Source organism: Dicentrarchus labrax, unplaced genomic scaffold (assembly GCF_905237075.1).
Source record: "Dicentrarchus labrax unplaced genomic scaffold, dlabrax2021, whole genome shotgun sequence".
Classification (NCBI taxonomy): Eukaryota; Metazoa; Chordata; class Actinopteri; family Moronidae; genus Dicentrarchus; species Dicentrarchus labrax.
Genome location: NW_026136704.1, coordinates 29,286,381 through 29,303,456, shown reverse-complemented (window position 1 = coordinate 29,303,456; position 17,076 = coordinate 29,286,381). Strand labels below are relative to the sequence as shown.

Sequence of the window (17,076 nt, the reverse complement as noted above, 5' to 3'; positions counted from 1 at the left end):
ACTACACAGAGAGAGCTGGAAGCGCCAACAACAGCTGAGCCCAACAAACCTCCTTCAGACCCTGAAGACAACAGGTCTGAGAAGAGTGTACGGTGGGACAGTTACTCCCTACGGCCATTGGGGGCTGCTGGTGTGTACTTATGCACGGTGCAGATTTAAGTCATTTCAATGATTGTGAAAGTAATAACTTAGAACCTCTTTTAACTCATATGTCTCTGTGCTGAGGTTGAGATAAATAATAATTTAAAAAAAGATTCAAGGGGCGGGAAGCAAAAACAACTCCTTAGGGTTTGTTTTATGGTGCCTGGAGTCCCAGATGGCTGGAGTTTGCCTCAGCAGGATCATTTAGATAAAGCCATGGAAGTTGCCAGCATTAGAGAAGCTAAACTGACTCATTATATTGTCCCACAGTACATGACACAGAAGACTTACCCCGCACTCGAGTACAATAAAGCTATAAAAACTAGAAAGGCGGAATGGAAACTGAATTTGGCTCAAGGTGCGACCAGGTGGCCGAGGACAGCGGATCTGGTTACAGACAGCGGACAGATGGCAGAGGAAGAAAGATGGACAGACACAACAAAAAAAAAAGGAACAAGAAGGAGGTTGATGGGAGCTCAGTTGGCAGATGCTGCTCTGCTGAGATCAACAGTACATCCAGACCCAACATGGCAGACGTCACTGGTCTGACCCGTCCGTTATACTGTGGTATTACTCTCCAGCCTGCGTCTCACCGGCTGCAGCACAGCACAGACACACACTTCATTACCGTTTCCTTCCTGACTTTATGCTTTTCTCAGTGTTTGGTTCACGCCCTCAAACACACCTGTTATCAGTTTCACACTTATCATGGTCATCAAAAGTGTTTCATAATTCCAGATTTCATACGCTGCTTTAGTCTGTTTATCAGCCGCTATCGTCATGTTCAAATGATTCCCATTGTCTTCCAGATCTTTTAGTATTAAGAAAGTATCACTGTGTCCCTGCATTACAGCAATCGAGCCCCAAAACCTGCAGACTCTTGAGCCTCGATGGTACGCAGTGACAGGCGGAGACGTACTTGAGAAGAGAGAGTCCACGCTGGACAAGTGTCCCCGATAAGACACTGAATCCCTCACAGCTCCACAGAGTTTGACCTCTGACCTCTGACCTTCTTTCCTTTGGGGCGTCAATATCTGGAAATGTCAGCAAACACATACAACACCTGTTTTCCTATACTTGTGAGGACCGATAAGACATTTAATCTCTGACCATTTACCCTTTTAGTCCGGAATTAACCCTAAACCGAGCTCTAAACTTAAACTCAACCTTTACAGACGTATGGGTAGACACAACACCTTTGTTTCTGATTATTTTCCTCTTCTTTCTATTTCTATGGTGCTCAGAAATAAAGCAACACACACCTCATTAAGCTACCGGCTTGTCCCAGTAATCAGAATAACTGAACTGGAACCAGTCTCTCGCTCCTGCTTCCCTATCTGCAAGTGTGATTCAAAATTCATTTAAAAGTAGAAAAGTGCTTCAAATAAATCGCCTGAAAACAGGAAACCTGTCACTTCTAGGTAGAAATAACCAAAATAAGATCAAAATGTACCTTGCTTATTGTACCGGAGACTTTAATAATACGGTTATTTTGAATTTAATAAATTGCCACACTGGATCAGGGCAGACAATGGCGTCATACACTGGACATAATACAAAATAATACACCCAGGTTAAGCAGCTGATCCCTCACTGCAGGACCAGCTGTCAGCCAACAAGCTCTTCCAGCAGCCGATATATCCACTTCACATTTTTGTTTTACCTTATTCTACCTGTGAAACTCAGAGGGCACAACCTGTGCTTCATCTCTTACAGTTTAACTGAACTCTTCATCTTCTGGACCACAGCACTCACCAAATGGCTTTAATGACACAGGCTTCATCCTTGGATAACGGACATCACAGCTCTGATCAGACTCCCATGACCCCTCGCTGTCTCTGCACCTGCCGCTCAATATGGCTGTCTGTGAAGTTTAGTGGACTGCAGGGGGACGGCGTGTCAGACCTCAGACAGCTAACAGATAACAACATCAGTTTACGTGCATTCAGCTGATCTCTCTAAAGGATATTTACATCTCCAGAAAAACGGCGTCTACTTTGTTTGAGACAGCCGGAGACACAATCTCTACCTCGTCCAGCTGACAGACACATTTTAATCAGCAGCCACCATCACCACCACAGATATGATATGGCCTAGAAGCAGCAGCAGCAGCAGCGGTGGAGGCATTTGCATTATATTTGTGAAGCAGGATGCGACAGATACAGAGACACACAGGGAAACTGCCATCAGAGATCACTGTGCATTCAAATCAAACAAAATGGATCATGTTCAAAAGTTAAAAGGAGGCAGTGTTGACAACCAACGTTATACAGACAACGTCCTGTAGCTGTGGACTGAGAGGAACTTAAACACATTGATGGCTTAATGAAAAGGTAGATGTGAGGCAGATTTCTACAAAAAAAACATCAATGTGATGGCAACAGGAACTACAAACCAGAAAAGAAAACAGTATTATTAGAAAAATAACTGAAAAATTGAAGTATTTTCTTCCTCTGCACCATAAAATATTAAATAAATCCACCATAGAATATAAAATCCACTTATATATATATATATATATATATATATATATATATATATATATGAAGTCCCATTCAAACACATTTCACTATTCATATAGGTTTTAAATGCCAAAATAAAATGGCTGCACTATGCTAATATTTTGTATATTTTAAGGGGGGAAAAAGCCTAAAGGCCGTGAAAATAAGTCAGAAAATATCCATAAAATGAAGGAAGCTGATGAAACAGTGAATGTACAGACATTCATACATAACGCAGACTAATGTGCGCAGTCACAGGACATTTTCGGTGGATGAGCAGCTGTTTTTCCACCAAATTAAGAGTCTAACTTACACACGTGTTGATGTAAATATTTGCATATTTTAAAACCACAGTGAATTACAGAGTGTGTGTGTGTGTGTGTCTATGTGAGGAGGGGGAGAAGAGGCAGCTCACCGTTGTTGCAGTACTGTAGCAGCAGGTTGGTGCTGCTGTCATACAAGCTCCCACACGAAGCTATCCTCTCCGACATCCTTCCCTCTCCTCTTTTTCCTTCTTTCTTTCCAGCTCTTCCTCCTCTCGGTCGGGTCCTTTGTCCTCCTCTCACCCCTCTCCGTCTCTTCTTCACGCCGTCACCCCTTCCTGTCTCCCCCACATTCATAGACAGACAAACAAACGCACACCTTTACCTGCCCGAGCTCCCCCCCCTTCTCTTTCTCTCTCTCTACTCTCCCGCTCCTGACTCACTGCTGCTGGCGTCAAGCTGCGCATCACGCCACAAACTGCACTGCCGTCTCTCACTTTCAAAATAAGAGTCACGTCGACTTGGAGATCACATGAAGGCGAATCAGGTGTGTGCCCCATTCATAAAAAACAAACAAACATTGTAATATCTCTCTACTTTTTACTTTTAAATTCACTTGACATTAAAAAGAAAACGTGCCTTTCTTACATGTTCACGTTGATTATTTTGTTCGTGCCTTTAGTTAGTTCAGTTGTTTGTTTTGGGTGGATTTCTGAGGTTTTCAAATGTTTAACAACTTAAACTCTAATGTAGTCTACAATGTTTTTTTTTTTTAACAATACTTTATATTTTTTTTGCGGATTTGACTCAGTTATTTAGCTTTAAGTGCAATTAATGCCCATTGCCTAAAAGATAAAAAACATAACTATGACTTTCGGGCATTTAGTTGTGGCTACGTGTGACGATGCAAATTATTTTCGTAAACTATTTATTCGTTTTCAACAATTCACGTATCTTTATTGCCCATGTGACGCAACCATGCGCTTTTATTTTGAAGAGAAACGCACCCGTTTTCCGGTAATAACCTATTTGACGCTCGCTACCTTGACGACACATCCTCGCCTACCGCTGTTACTATAGCAACAGCCTCTCCACCGGCTCCGGCTCGTGATCGTTGGAGGCGGGAGAGTCGACGGAGAACATGACCGTACAAAGTGCTCTTTCATCGGGAGAGCTAACCCGCTGGAGTCGGTGTCTGAAGGGAGAAATATGATCCAGAGTTATATGCGTCTGAATTATTGATCAGGAAACTCTGAGCCACTCTTGGCGCACGTGTTCGTTAATTGATACCAAAGACTACTTTTTACCACGTGACTTCCCCCCCTTTAATTTATATGTGTGTGTGTGTGTGTGTGTGTGTGTGTGCAGGGTTTATAATATAAGATAAACTACAATCGGATCGATCGGATACAGAATGATTGAAAAAAAAAAAAAAAACGACAAATGAGAAGAGGCACAACGCGCATGCGCTGCATACGTAGGTTTGTTATTGTCACGTGACCGCTGACGCAACGCCTCCAACTGTTGCTAGCGAGCAGTTTCTAGTAACTGCTAGAAATGATGAAATACCGAGACATACACCGCGCTGACGCGTGATTAAGCTGTATTTAAGTACATTTAACCTCCTCTGTGAGCGTCCATTAACTTGAGGCAGACTCGGTGTAATAACGGGGGTTAAAAAAAAAACTATTGTTAACGTTAGCGTTAGCCGCAGTGTCACAGAGGGAGGAAGCTTTCCATCAACCGACTGAACCGACGGTGAGTTTTTATCTTTTATCACCAAGGATGCGGTTTCTGAAAGAGCCCTCTCTAATGTTTGTGTCTTCCCCCTCTTTGGGTCCCATAAAGACCCGATAAAGTCATAACGTCGGGGTGTAGTCAGTGTCTGTGCAGCTGCAGTGTAAGTTACATCTTTTACAGACCAGTGCTGATAATATGTGCCTTTACCTGAACAGCACAGAGACAGATTGGTGTTATAGAGCCTGTACAGTACAGAGCTTCCAGCCTGGATTATCACATACAACAGGGCCAGCACACAGATTTTCTATTTGCTAGTGGTTTAATGGTTTTATTGGATATTTATGGGCACACCCCACTTTTAAATAAAGCTAATCTGTGTGAATTATCTGTTGGTCTGTAAATGGATCAGCTTTAAAAAGGTGACATTTGTTTAGTGGATCTTCAGACTAACAGACCATCTAATGAATCCAACTCTTGGTTTTTGTTCCATCTACTTTAGCAACCAAGCAGCATTTATTTTAATTTATTTGTACAGCTCTTTTTTTGGAACAGTTATCCTGATTTGATTCTGACTTTGTGGGTGGCTGTTCCAGAGTCGTGGAGCAACAGCAGCACCTTAGTCACCTTCAGTTTGCACCTTTAACCTTGGAGCACCCAGAAATCTCTGTTGTGAAAAAGCGAGGCTCCTCCCGGTGATCAGAGGGCACAACAGCTCCGTCTCTTAAACTCACGGTTGTCTCTTTCCAGGCTGTTTTCAGTATGCACCGCAGACAGAGGGGATCCCACCTGGGCTTGCTGCTCCTGGCCTCCCAGTTGTTCCAGGTTGGTCTGGACAACATCCCCCCAGTCACCCTGGCTGTCCTGGGACTCAACGTGTACCTTTACCTGTTTCCTGCAGCTCCACTGATGCAGGTAATGCACTAATACAGCACTTATAGTAGAGACAGAGTTCATTATTGAGGCAATTTTAAAAACATATACACAATGGAACAATAGGAATAGTTAGTAGTACATACTGAGTTGAGAGAAAATCCATTATTTTGATAATCACTTAATTGTTAAAGTCATTCATGAAGCAAAAACTTACCTAATGTGACAATTTGCTGCTTTTCTTTCATTCATATAGTCAAAATAATAATAATAAATAGTTTTCTTACTGACCATCTTGCAGGAATGACACTATACACTCTATTAGACTGATATTATTAGTACTAATATGAATACTAATATCGATCCAATCCTTAGGCCTGTGTGAGTGTCCAGCAGGCATACTGGTTTAAAGACTGGCGCCGCCTTCTGCTGTCCCCACTGCACCATGCAGATGATTGGCACCTCTACTTCAACATGGCGTCCTTCCTCTGGAAAGGTATCAAGCTGGAGCAACGGCTGGGCGGACCCTGGTTCGTGTACCTGCTGTCGGTCTTCTCTCTGCTCACTGGATTGGTCTATCTGGTGCTGGAGGCGTTGTTAACAGAGCTTACCCAGGACCAGTCCTACAGCATGACCTGTGCTGTTGGCTTCTCAGGTACTAATCTATAAAACTACCAAAAGATGAACAGCCAAATAAATGCACAGAAGAACATATGTATTGATGAGTATGTAGGTTTAGGGGATGTCTTGGTTCTTTTTCTTTTATTAATGACTTTGTCTTCTTGTTCTGTTTTCTCTAAGCAGCCTTTTTTTTATTGCTTTTTCTTCTTTGAAGGTTCAGAGAAGTGATATTACATTGCAGTATAACAACCCATATATTGTATCTCCGTTCACCACATGACATTTTTTTGTCTATTTTTTTAATAATTTAATTTCACCATGGCGACATTTCCTAACCCCCCTGTCTTTGTTAATATGACTGTGTTTCTAGGGGTCCTGTTTGCGCTGAAGGTGCTCAGTAACCACTACCACCCTGGAGGTGTGACCTACGTGATGGGTTTCCCTGTTTCTAACCGCTATGCTAGTTGGGCCGAGCTTGTGCTGATCCACATAATGTCACCTGGGTGAGTTACCAAGCAGGAATCTGCATAACAAATGCACCAGGATTCAGATCCAGTAGCCAGACATACTGTAGAGATACCAGTGTGAATATTCTTGGTTGGCTCTGCAGCTGAATGTGAAAAACACCATGAAAGTGTATTCAGCTTTCTATAGGAAATGGCACATTATATAGACTACATTAATAGAAGTACTGAAGTATATAGGTACACTCATTGAACAGACAGTAAAGATAGAAAAGTGCCAGGCAGAAGCTTCCTGAGCTGAACTAGTTGCAACATCGTGTTAGCATTGTACAACTGCTTGATAGAGTGCTATTGCTTTTACAGTATTTGGTAGCTAACTAAATATCCAGAATATGAGGAACCTACATAATGTTTTATGTTCCAAGATGATGGATCTCCCATCAACGTCTCTGGCCACCTCATACAGTCAACACATCCTCCATGACCCTACACATATCTGCTCCCCTCTTGTCCATATGTGATACAGCTCTGGGCCCGTCTCTGAACTTCTCACTACCCCTCCACTGAGTGACTTAGCACACAATTAGTGACAAGTGCCCTGTTACTATACGATGTCTGAAGCTATGAATTCAAGCTTCCACCAGATGGCAGTGTTTCATTAGTTAGGAGTTAATCTGTTCTCTGCTTCCTTAGGACCTCTTTCATTGGTCACCTGGCTGGTATCCTGGTGGGTCTGCTCTACACTGCTGGACCACTGAAGGCAATCATGAACAAATGTGCAGGTGTGTGTGTGTGTGTGTGTGTGTGTGTGTGTGTGTGTGTGTGTGTGTGTGTGTGTGTGTGTGTGTGTGTGTGTGTGTGTGTGTGTGTGTGTGTGTGTGTGTGTGTTGCTTTTTTAAAGAGTTGGTTATTCTTGTGTATGTGTTGACTGTGTTTCTATTACCTTAGACCCTTGTAACCTGTGAAAAGCCCCCTGTATGATTTTTCATACAGTCTAAAGCTACAGGCTTCCTTGCCTCATGACAGCTCTTATTTTCAGTCACAATGGAGGTTTGCTAAGTGACTTAATCTGCATATCTGTTTGTTTAAATGAGACAATTCTAGAGACAATGTGTCTCAGTATTAATCCATATACAAACCTAATGCACATCAACAACACTCTGTTTGTACTGAGAATGTCTGTTTGTATATATTTTCATCAGGATTTGTGACATCGAACGGATATAACTCCGGGCCCAGTGCGTACTACGGCTCTTCAGGCTCTTCAGGTACCACAGCATTCGTGGAAAGTTATTGTTTAGGCTTTTATAGAATTTGATACAAGTTTGATCACTCGGTTCGGTTCGGTGATGGCTGAGAAATGTATTGTCTGTGAACCTAAAGACGGGGATTTCTAGAGAAAAATCTGACATACGTAAACATTATGAAGCCCCAGCTCATTCCTTTAGGATCCCCTTCAAGGCTGATACTATGCTGTATTGTTCTTACTGTCACCAGATCCCATAAAATGTCTACATTGAACTGATCCTGTTAAAAGGTTTGGTCTTTGCATCCAAAGCCTGATATGGCTGATTCTTCTGTGCCACGTTGGTCCATTGTTGTCCAAAAACATCAAACACATCAATGAGCCACACTGTCACACTGGGTTCCTTTTATTACCATGAACACACACTGTATTTTACTTTGAGTCCCACTTACACTGTCCTGCTGCCGGAAATATTCACCAGAGCACCAAATGTGGATTAATTCATGGCCGAAAATAGCCGCAAACAGATGCACTGTTTACTCCAATTTCAGCCCGTTTGCTAAAAACTACAGTGCCCAGCTGCTTTAGGAAATTAATGAACCTTTATTTATAATTAAACTATATATTTGGGACTCGGGAGTGCCACAGACAGGATAGGGAAGTCAGAAAGTATTAACAGACTGACTAACTTGGTCTTTTCATGGGATAACGTGTCTTTTCTTAAATTGAATTACTTGTACAATGCATGTGTTTGTGTGTGTGTGTGTCTGCAGGGTACAGTGGCACTCGTGGAGGAAACTCAGGAAACCATCAGTATGCACCAGATTACACAACAAATAATACAGCACCTTATACAGGTGGACTGACGGAGGAGGAGCAGATAGAGGCGGCCATTCGAAACAGTCTGAATGACAGAGGTAAGGGGAGCAATTAAAAGCTACTACTACTTAAGAGTCAGCTAAAATCACAACACGTATACATCTAATAATATTTCCTGTTGTAGGACAAATCAACCAGAGAGGAGCTCCTCCCCCTTATGGGTTCCACCATTCTGAGGAGGCAAGAGCTGAGGAAATCAGACAGAGGAGACTGAGGAGATTTGACAGCTGAACTATCAGGCAACCGAGGGGAAGAAGAAGGTTTAGGTGACAGGAGAGAAGACTAAAGCCTGGTCTGAACTCTGCTTCCACAGGCTGAGGGAGAGCGCCCTGAATGAGTAGGTCTAACCGCACAGCCTGATACATTTATCAGCTCTTTCACTGTGTGGTCCTTTCTGTTAATGTACTGCTAAGTGTTACCGAAGAGTTATTGGAGTTCTATGGAAAGCTACTTTAACGCTACTTAGACACTGAAGTTGTCCTCTGATTTGCAGCTTCCGATTCCGATAAGAGGAGAGTCAAGGGGTGTTTGTAATATTTCTCAGCCACTGTTCTGTTGTTACACCACTTTGGGTTGTGAAATGGGTGCGAGACGACATATTAAATGCCTTAAAGTTGTTTAAAACCCAATTCTAAATTTAAGAAACATGAATTCTGAAAACAGACAAAATGGCACTTAGACACGATATTTTCCACAATCCAACTACTTTTTATATCGCATATCATATTTAGACTTCAGAAATGTAAAATGGAGTTCCAGATTTGTAAAAGCTTGTTTATATTTTTGTATTGTTTTGTATGTAAGAGCAAAAAAAAAAAAAAAAGGCCATGCTCACTGCTTTTTCTCCTTCTAGACCACGTAAGACCAGAAATCATATTGTCAAACTGGATTAGCTTGTGTCAGTCTAGTTTAAGTACAATGGGTTTCGATCTACACTTTATCGTACGTGGTCGGGGTAGAGAGAAAGCTGTGAAATCAGCCCTTTTCTGTTGACAAACTGAAACAGACAGCACCCTAGAAGTGGGTAGGACAAATCTCAATAGATCTTTACTGCTATTACTAAGCTTCAAACGGCAATATTAAGAAACCCAGTGGGATAGCTTCAGGCAGAAAAGAAACTGGAATTTAAGTTTTTAATAGCGATTGCCAATGAAATTCAGTCTATTTTTTCATAAGATGTTAAATCTGAACCAGCCAGTATTTTCAAAGTAGGTTGAGTTGATAGACATCAGCAACACCAGAATGATGCTTTTGAACTTGAGGAAAGCTGTGGTTCTCTCCATACTGTTCATGATGTCTTTTATCACATTACCAAAAGACAATTCTGTATTTTGCCAAATAGTCCTACATAACCTTCTATCCATAGTGCTGAATGCTGTGTCTTTATGTACATCAAAAGGGTCACACATCTGGATTCCTAAAGGCCCAGTTGGCTCATGTAATAGTACATCTGTAATAAATGTTCTTTTGAGCGCAAAACGTACTGTTCATGTACCCGTCTTTGAGTTTGTATAATCCGTATTATTAATGTCATTAATGACCACCATCTATTGTGACTATTATTATTTTTCTTACAGAGTAATACTTGGGGTATCTTTGTCAACCTCAACGTCACCCTGTGAGAGTGACACTGGCTGTAAGCAAAGTTACAAAAGCAATGTCGAGGAAGTACATCGCTGGCTCTGATTCCTCTAAAGCCCTTGAGGCATGATGGGAAGTAGGACAGCTTAAATTAGAGCCAAGAAACTCAACAAGCCATTACCCCACATGGGTCTAAAACCATGCTGCCGTAGATAAAATCTGCACATCGCCGTCCCTGACGTGGCATCACAAATAGGAAAAAGGGGTGAAAAGGTTGTGTGTTAATTATACAGACTCATAATCACAGTGGGTGGATGTATAACTGTTTTGACATCAGATGGATTTGACAGTTTGCGTAGTTGGATTTTGCATTCTGCCTAGGGGAGTGTGGGAGCTGAGTGGAGCACAGGACCCTGGCAGAACATGAATGGGAGAGGCTGAAGAGTGACGGAAAGGATGACAGGATGAGGACAGGGAGGAGACATGCTGCTGTTGCAGTCTGTGTGTGTCTGTAGCGTGGGAACACATTAAAGGCGTTTCTTGGCATTTTTGTGGTTTAATGTCTTGTCTAACGTGTTGGGGAAAGTTGTATCTCAGTTCGTCATCTCACATGAATCATCATCTGTAAACAGATCTGACTGATTGGCTCTGTGAAGAGTCCCACCTGCTGTGGCACTGTCGCTGGGCATTAAAGACGAAACTGTGAGAATCACTCCTCTCCTGGTTTCACACATTGGAAGCTGAGTTCTGTTGGCCATTCAGGGTGGCAAGCAATAGAGTTACTCACAAGCCCTTTTCATTAGCATCAGGGGTTGGTTGCACAAAATGCCTTAACCCTGTAACACCCCTTGTTGTAAAATTAGAACGTTACCTTTAGCCATCCTAAAAAACAATCTGTTATATTTGATCTTATGTTTTACCACATTTACATAGTCATTGGGGCCTATTGTCCAGTCTCACAATGCTATTGGATGGTACATTTGTTTATAAGTCCCGCCTTATGGCCATAAACTCACTCAACCTCTCAAGGTTTCCTTCGAACAACATCTCTGTGTTTCATTGGACTAGATTCATCAGATTCAAGTAAGTAAAATGTCTTTGGGGTTGTTATTACAATGTCCAGAGCATGTACATATGTAGTTATTGTGGAATAGATTCATCAAATTTCATTTAGAGCTTGTTATATATTTGTTGCAATTCTACAACACTGGGTGAGTGTGGTAGTCAAAATAGCAGTCTTGTTGCAGTGGGCCCAAACAGGTTGCATTCCCTCCACTACACCACTGCCTGAAACAGAGTATTTTCTTTATACATGGACAGTATACATTCTACCCTTGTGTTGTGTTCTGGTCAAATTTGACTGATTTAAAAGTTTTATCTCTAAAAAATGTAGTTAATTTGACCAGACTGACCTAAAATTCCATGACTTTGTCCACAAAGAGGATATCAACAGACAATTCAGTTCTGGGAAAGGTGAAAATGTTCCTGAATGTGGGGTGTGGATATAAGTGGGGGTATGCATGTTTTCCTTTTAGTATGATAATTAGATAGCACAAAACGCAGTATTGTTATGTCAAGGCAGTATTGTTTGAATAAATGGCTGGCTTCAAAGTGTGGGTGAGAACCGGAATCTCTGGCATGATGTGTGACGTCTACCAAGGCAATGTCAACGGAATACGAGCCAAATCTGAACTTGGATTGTCAGGTGATGTTGTTATAAGGCTTGCTTCCACACATCCAGAAGGTCAGAACTACAAAATGTATGCAGACAACTACTTCACCTGTGTTCCGTTATTAGTGAAACTCCTTGATCGGGGAATTCATTACGTGGGAACAGCCAGGCAGGTGCGCCTACCCAACTGTAACCTTGAAGACGTGAAGAGCTTGAAGAAAAAGGGGAGATGAAGCTATGACGTCAGAGTGGAGGGGAGTCACAACATCTGTGCTGTCAAATGGTATGACAACAGGGCCGTCACACATCCTTCGCTGGACCTGAACCTGTGCCAGCCACCAGAACCTACATTGAAGTTGAGAGGCCTTACATTGTTGGTGCCTACAACAAGTACATGGGAGGTATGGATTTGTTGGACTCATTTACAGCCAAATATAAGTTCCCCATCAAATCCCGTCGCTGGTACATGTACATCTTCTGGCACACCATCATCCTCGCTGTGGTCAATGCCTGGCTCCTCTACAAGCGGGACTGCAAAGCTCTCAAGATGTTTAGCAAAGAGACAAGGAACAAGAGACAGTTTCAGGCACAGCTAGCATCCTCTCTCATCCTGGTAAACACAACACTTCGAACTCCAAAGAGAGGAAGACCATCTTCAGGCAAAGGGAGCCCAGCATCACAGACAGTGACATCAGAAAGCCCTCTGAATGCTCAGAAGAGACCATCCAAGAGATGTGCACACCTCCCATTGGATGTACGCAAGGACCTAGTTGCACATTTCCCAGTGAAGACAGGGAGGGACGCTGCAGACACTGCAATAAAGGATACACCAACACGCAATGCAGCAAGTGTGATGTTCGCCTTTGCTTTTCAGAGGACAAGAACAGTTTTTGGGACTTTCACTAACAATGGAAGTCAGTCATTAAAAGAAAAAAAGGAATGAAGAAGTTGCTAGAAAAAGCTAGAGTTTTATCCTGTTTAATAGTTTTTTTTAATAAATGACTATGACTAATGTGTGATTATTATTAATGTTATATACCTTTATGGGGCTAAGTAAGCAATCAACCCTGCAAATGAACCCTTAGTTGTTCTGAATTGTTGTTCAGACAACGTGAGTACAAATACAGAAATTCTGCTCCCAATTAAGCCCAATGTTGCAATATTACAACATTTCTCTATAAACTTACATAAACATTTTTTTTTACATCTGAAAGGTAAAATAATTTTTTTTTAAAGGTTTTTCTATATTTGGGTCTTACAGGGTTAAAGGTCCATTGTGTAATATTTAGATCTATTGGCAGAAATGTAATTATATATAAATATTCATTGGTATAATTATTCATTATCGTATAATGAAAGAAAAACCAGAAAAAAAGAATTGTTGCCTTAGAATGAGCCGTCTTTATACACAGGGAGCGGGTCCTCTTAATAGGAGGCTGTCATGTTGGAAAACTGTTTCTATAGTAGTACAGAAGGGACAAACTGAACACTGGCTCTCAGCTTTTTGTGCTTTTTGCTGCCACCACAGTTTCTCCTATGTGCTGAGCGGTATTTAGTTGGTTGCAATCTAACTCCAACCCAACGTTTCTACCTCTTAAAAGAAAGTTTTTCCTTGCCACTGTCTCTAAGTGCTTGCTCATGGTGGGTATTGTGAAGTCTCTGTAAATAACTTTATAAGAAGTACAGTCTAGACTTCTGTTATGATTTGGCACTTTACAAATATTTAAATTACATTGAAAATCTGTAACTTCATCTCTAGATGCTGCTGAATCCTACATCCTGGTCTTTGAGTTAAATCAGTCGCACCAAACACTGTTTCACTGTGCAAAGTTTTCTCCTTATCCTTATCTAAAATTGAACAAATCTTACTACCTTTGCCTAAATGAAAAAAAATTTCAAAAATCTGTTTCTGATTACCATAGTAACATAAATATGCCACCATGGCAGAAAGATAAGTCTGGATCAAATCTTTTCCCTTGTTTAAGAGCATAAAAGGTCATTTTATAGAGAACTGTACAGTGAGCTGCGAGGGAAGGGTTACAGTGTCATCCTTCCAACACGGTGACCTTAAAGCCACTGGCTCTATTTCAGACGGGGACATGTAGTTGGGCTGAAAGCTTGGTAGTGACTGACCTAAAGTACCCCGTGGCTCACTCCTTGGCTGACTGAGCTTAGCAGAGGCATGACACCCCACCGCCATGTGCTGCATACCCACTCTGATCCCTTGGAAAAAAGAAACACCCTCCACTCAATCCAACGTGAAGGTCAATTTGTCTTTGCATCTGCCAAAGCCAGCTGAGATCACAATAGACTCCTGTGGGACCGATAAATGCACCACTGCATAAATGAAACAAGCCTTTGGTTAAAGGCGGAGCGGGAGGTTTGGATCACATGTTTTTTTTTTTTTCTCCCTACAGTGCAGTGATTAACTTCATCATACTCAAATCCTGCTCAGCAACTCATAAAGTCTCGTGGAGAATGGTATTAACTTGTGCAGAGGTATAAGCCCAAGGCTAATTTTTAGAACAGTTTTATCACTCGTGTGCCAGAGTTACATACTGCTGTTGATGACTAAAGAAACTTGCCACACTATTTATAGGATAATCTCATGAAACCCCCCCGTCACTGCCAACCCAACCTCACCCTCCCACTTATAATTATCCTGCTGACTTTGTTCTCCACTCTCCCTGTTCTTCCCTGCCCCATAGTGGAACTTAATGGAACTTCCTGTTTCACTATCAAAGGCCCTGCACACCCACACGGGTGTCTTCAGTTATTCTCGTTGATTAGAGCTCTGTTCTAATCAGCCAAAACGACCAAACTCACTATAACAAGAACAGTGATGAAGGTGTGAGTTGTCCTTTCTTCAGGGTGAACAGGGAGGAAATACGCGTACAGTTCTGAGACGAGGTCTAATGATTGTGAAAGGGTTTCCACACTTGAATCCAGGCTTCTGAAAAGATAGTATCAGGTCTGCATCTAGCCGGAATCAGTAGTCCCATTGCATAGGAATATTGAGGTGCAAAAAAAAGGGGTGGGAATGTGAATTAATGTGACAGGAAGTGAGGGTTTTGATCAAAGGACCACCGTCAGCAAAGTAAGTGTAAACCCTGTGAGGGTGTATAAAGGCGTTGCTTTTATTTCTTTGGTGTCTTTGATTGCATAATCCTGCTGTTTTCCTGTTGAGGAAACTATTCTTGCATTTGGTCTACTGCGAGTTCTGCGTTTACATTTGATGTCCTTGATGAAGGTCCAGAGCTAAGCTGCTGACCAAGTAAAATGTTAATTTAATATTTTATTGCAAGTGGTCCTGTATATGTAGGTGGCTCAAGGTTAGAATGATGTACCATGTTTTGCATTTCAGACTGTAGGAATAAACAAACAGACATTCACCTTGTTGCCTAAGATGCAACAGATACACAATTATTTTGAGCTATTTATAAAATGCATTTTGTTTTTTGCAGCAATATGCAATCTTTCAGAGGTCAGTAAACAATTTTATCCACCTCATCTGTCATCAGAGGATATGCACAACATCGCATTTCTTAAAAAGGAACCTTTGGGGGCTTTAAGCAGCTAAGATTGTGACTTTAAGTTACAACGAATATTGTCCAACAGGAACAGTAGAAAACAAGAAAAAAAGCCTGAGCTCGTCTTCCATCCATCCAAACATCAAACATTCTGTATGGACTCATATTGCTCCCAGTGCACTTTTATTCAAAATACTGCATGTACAAAATATCACACTGGAGCTCTCCGTGACATTATACAACCCACAATACAAATATTTATTGTTACAAAGCTTCTACTCTAGCTTATCTCCTCCTCTTTGTAGCTGGTATAGATTTAGTAAAGGTCGGCAGGTGATGATGAAAACACACTGTCATTAATATTTTGTATATTCACTGTGTACCTTGTTTTAGATTTGCCAGACACTTTTATCCAAAGAATACAGGAATAAAGCATGTATTGAGCAATTTAGGGCTCAGTGTTTTGCTCAAGGACACTTTGACATGTGGGCAAGATAAAACAAAGGAGATAGGAATATACAGAGATGTAGTTAAATGACAAAATGCAATAATAAACAAAATAAAATCTGAAAATAGCGACTGAACTAAAAAAGTAAGATGTTTTAAATATACAAATATAGAGCTCAGTAATGTATGACACATTAAAATGCATGTTTTAGTTACATGTTAAACTACTTATAATACATGCTTTGATGTGTGCTATACCCGGAGGAATACTGGATTTCATTATTTTTATTTTTCTAAATATAAACACAAACAGATTGCTTAGTTTATACAGACATACTGAGTGGGAGATTTTACAGTACAGTTCAGTTTGTGAGTGCTCATTGGTAGGGGTGTAAGAAATATTGCATCACTTACAGCATCTCAATATAGCACCATATATGTGTTGTATTGCTAGATTCTTGCTAATACACAGGCCTACTCAAACAATGTAATGGTGACGCTGTTTCTAGCTCTAATGTTTGCATGTTTGTGATACATTTATTTTATATGTAGATATGTTTTTAAATACTGAAGTTCATTTTTTTTGTTGAACTATCACCTGTCCATTTTTATCTCTCTTTTTTTAACCTCTGTATCGTATAATGTGCAAACAAAAACACTGACAGACACGTACAGACATCAAATTGATTGCGTCCCCAGAGCGCAGCCAGCCTTAGGGTTGTTACTTTTTCCAGGGGTTGAATGTAGTTCAACTTGCCTACTTCACACATGAACTATCCGCTACTTGACTGGCTCCTCCTAGAAACGTGAGGGGTTGACAAGAGTACTTGAGACTATCACGTTCACCCCTTCAACAAATATCAGTTCAAATCTACTCTTACACTTCTTTTCTATGCGGTTGTCGTCTGTGCTGCTGTCATGCAATCTCTCCCTCTTACATTTCTCCCTTTTGTTTTCTCCTGCAACTCAACGTGTCTCTCACTTGCTTTAGGAATTTTTCTCCCTTTGAATTTTGATTCCTCCCCAGTGTCTGCACTCTCCTCTCGCCTTTTCTAAAACTCTCTTTTCCCTTTTTCTCTCTCTATCTCTGCCTCCTTGTGTGCATCTCACTGATGCTCTGT

General features: G+C 41.3%; 2 protein-coding genes across 6 annotated transcripts in view; both read left to right on the top strand.

Moving 5' to 3' along the window:
* LOC127362650 (rhomboid-related protein 4) overlaps positions 1-10,852 on the top strand; it is a 424,067-nt gene extending 413,215 nt beyond the window's left edge. Inside the window, exons 1-9 of one of the 2 annotated variants that reach the window (XR_007884486.1) lie at positions 4,008-4,663; positions 5,393-5,557; positions 5,891-6,170; positions 6,507-6,639; positions 7,294-7,382; positions 7,803-7,868; positions 8,620-8,763; positions 8,850-9,062; positions 10,303-10,852. Coding sequence is in view for 1 of the 2 variants with exons in the window: in XM_051398651.1 (XP_051254611.1) it covers positions 5,405-5,557; positions 5,891-6,170; positions 6,507-6,639; positions 7,294-7,382; positions 7,803-7,868; positions 8,620-8,763; positions 8,850-8,956 (972 nt within the window). In the remaining variant the exon portion in view is untranslated. Of the gene's footprint in view, positions 1-4,007; positions 4,664-5,392; positions 5,558-5,890; positions 6,171-6,506; positions 6,640-7,293; positions 7,383-7,802; positions 7,869-8,619; positions 8,764-8,849; positions 10,209-10,302 lie in introns of those variants that run through there. The other variant, XM_051398651.1, reaches the window with a different exon arrangement.
* Positions 8,959-17,076, top strand: part of galnt17 (polypeptide N-acetylgalactosaminyltransferase 17) — a 28,581-nt gene continuing 20,463 nt past the window's right edge. The window contains exons 1-2 of one of the 4 annotated variants that reach the window (XM_051398615.1): positions 8,959-9,062; positions 11,336-11,389. The gene's annotated coding sequence lies outside the window, so the exon portion shown is untranslated. Of the gene's footprint in view, positions 9,063-11,329; positions 11,390-17,076 lie in introns of those variants that run through there. The other 3 variants (XM_051398617.1, XM_051398614.1, XM_051398613.1) reach the window with 3 other exon arrangements.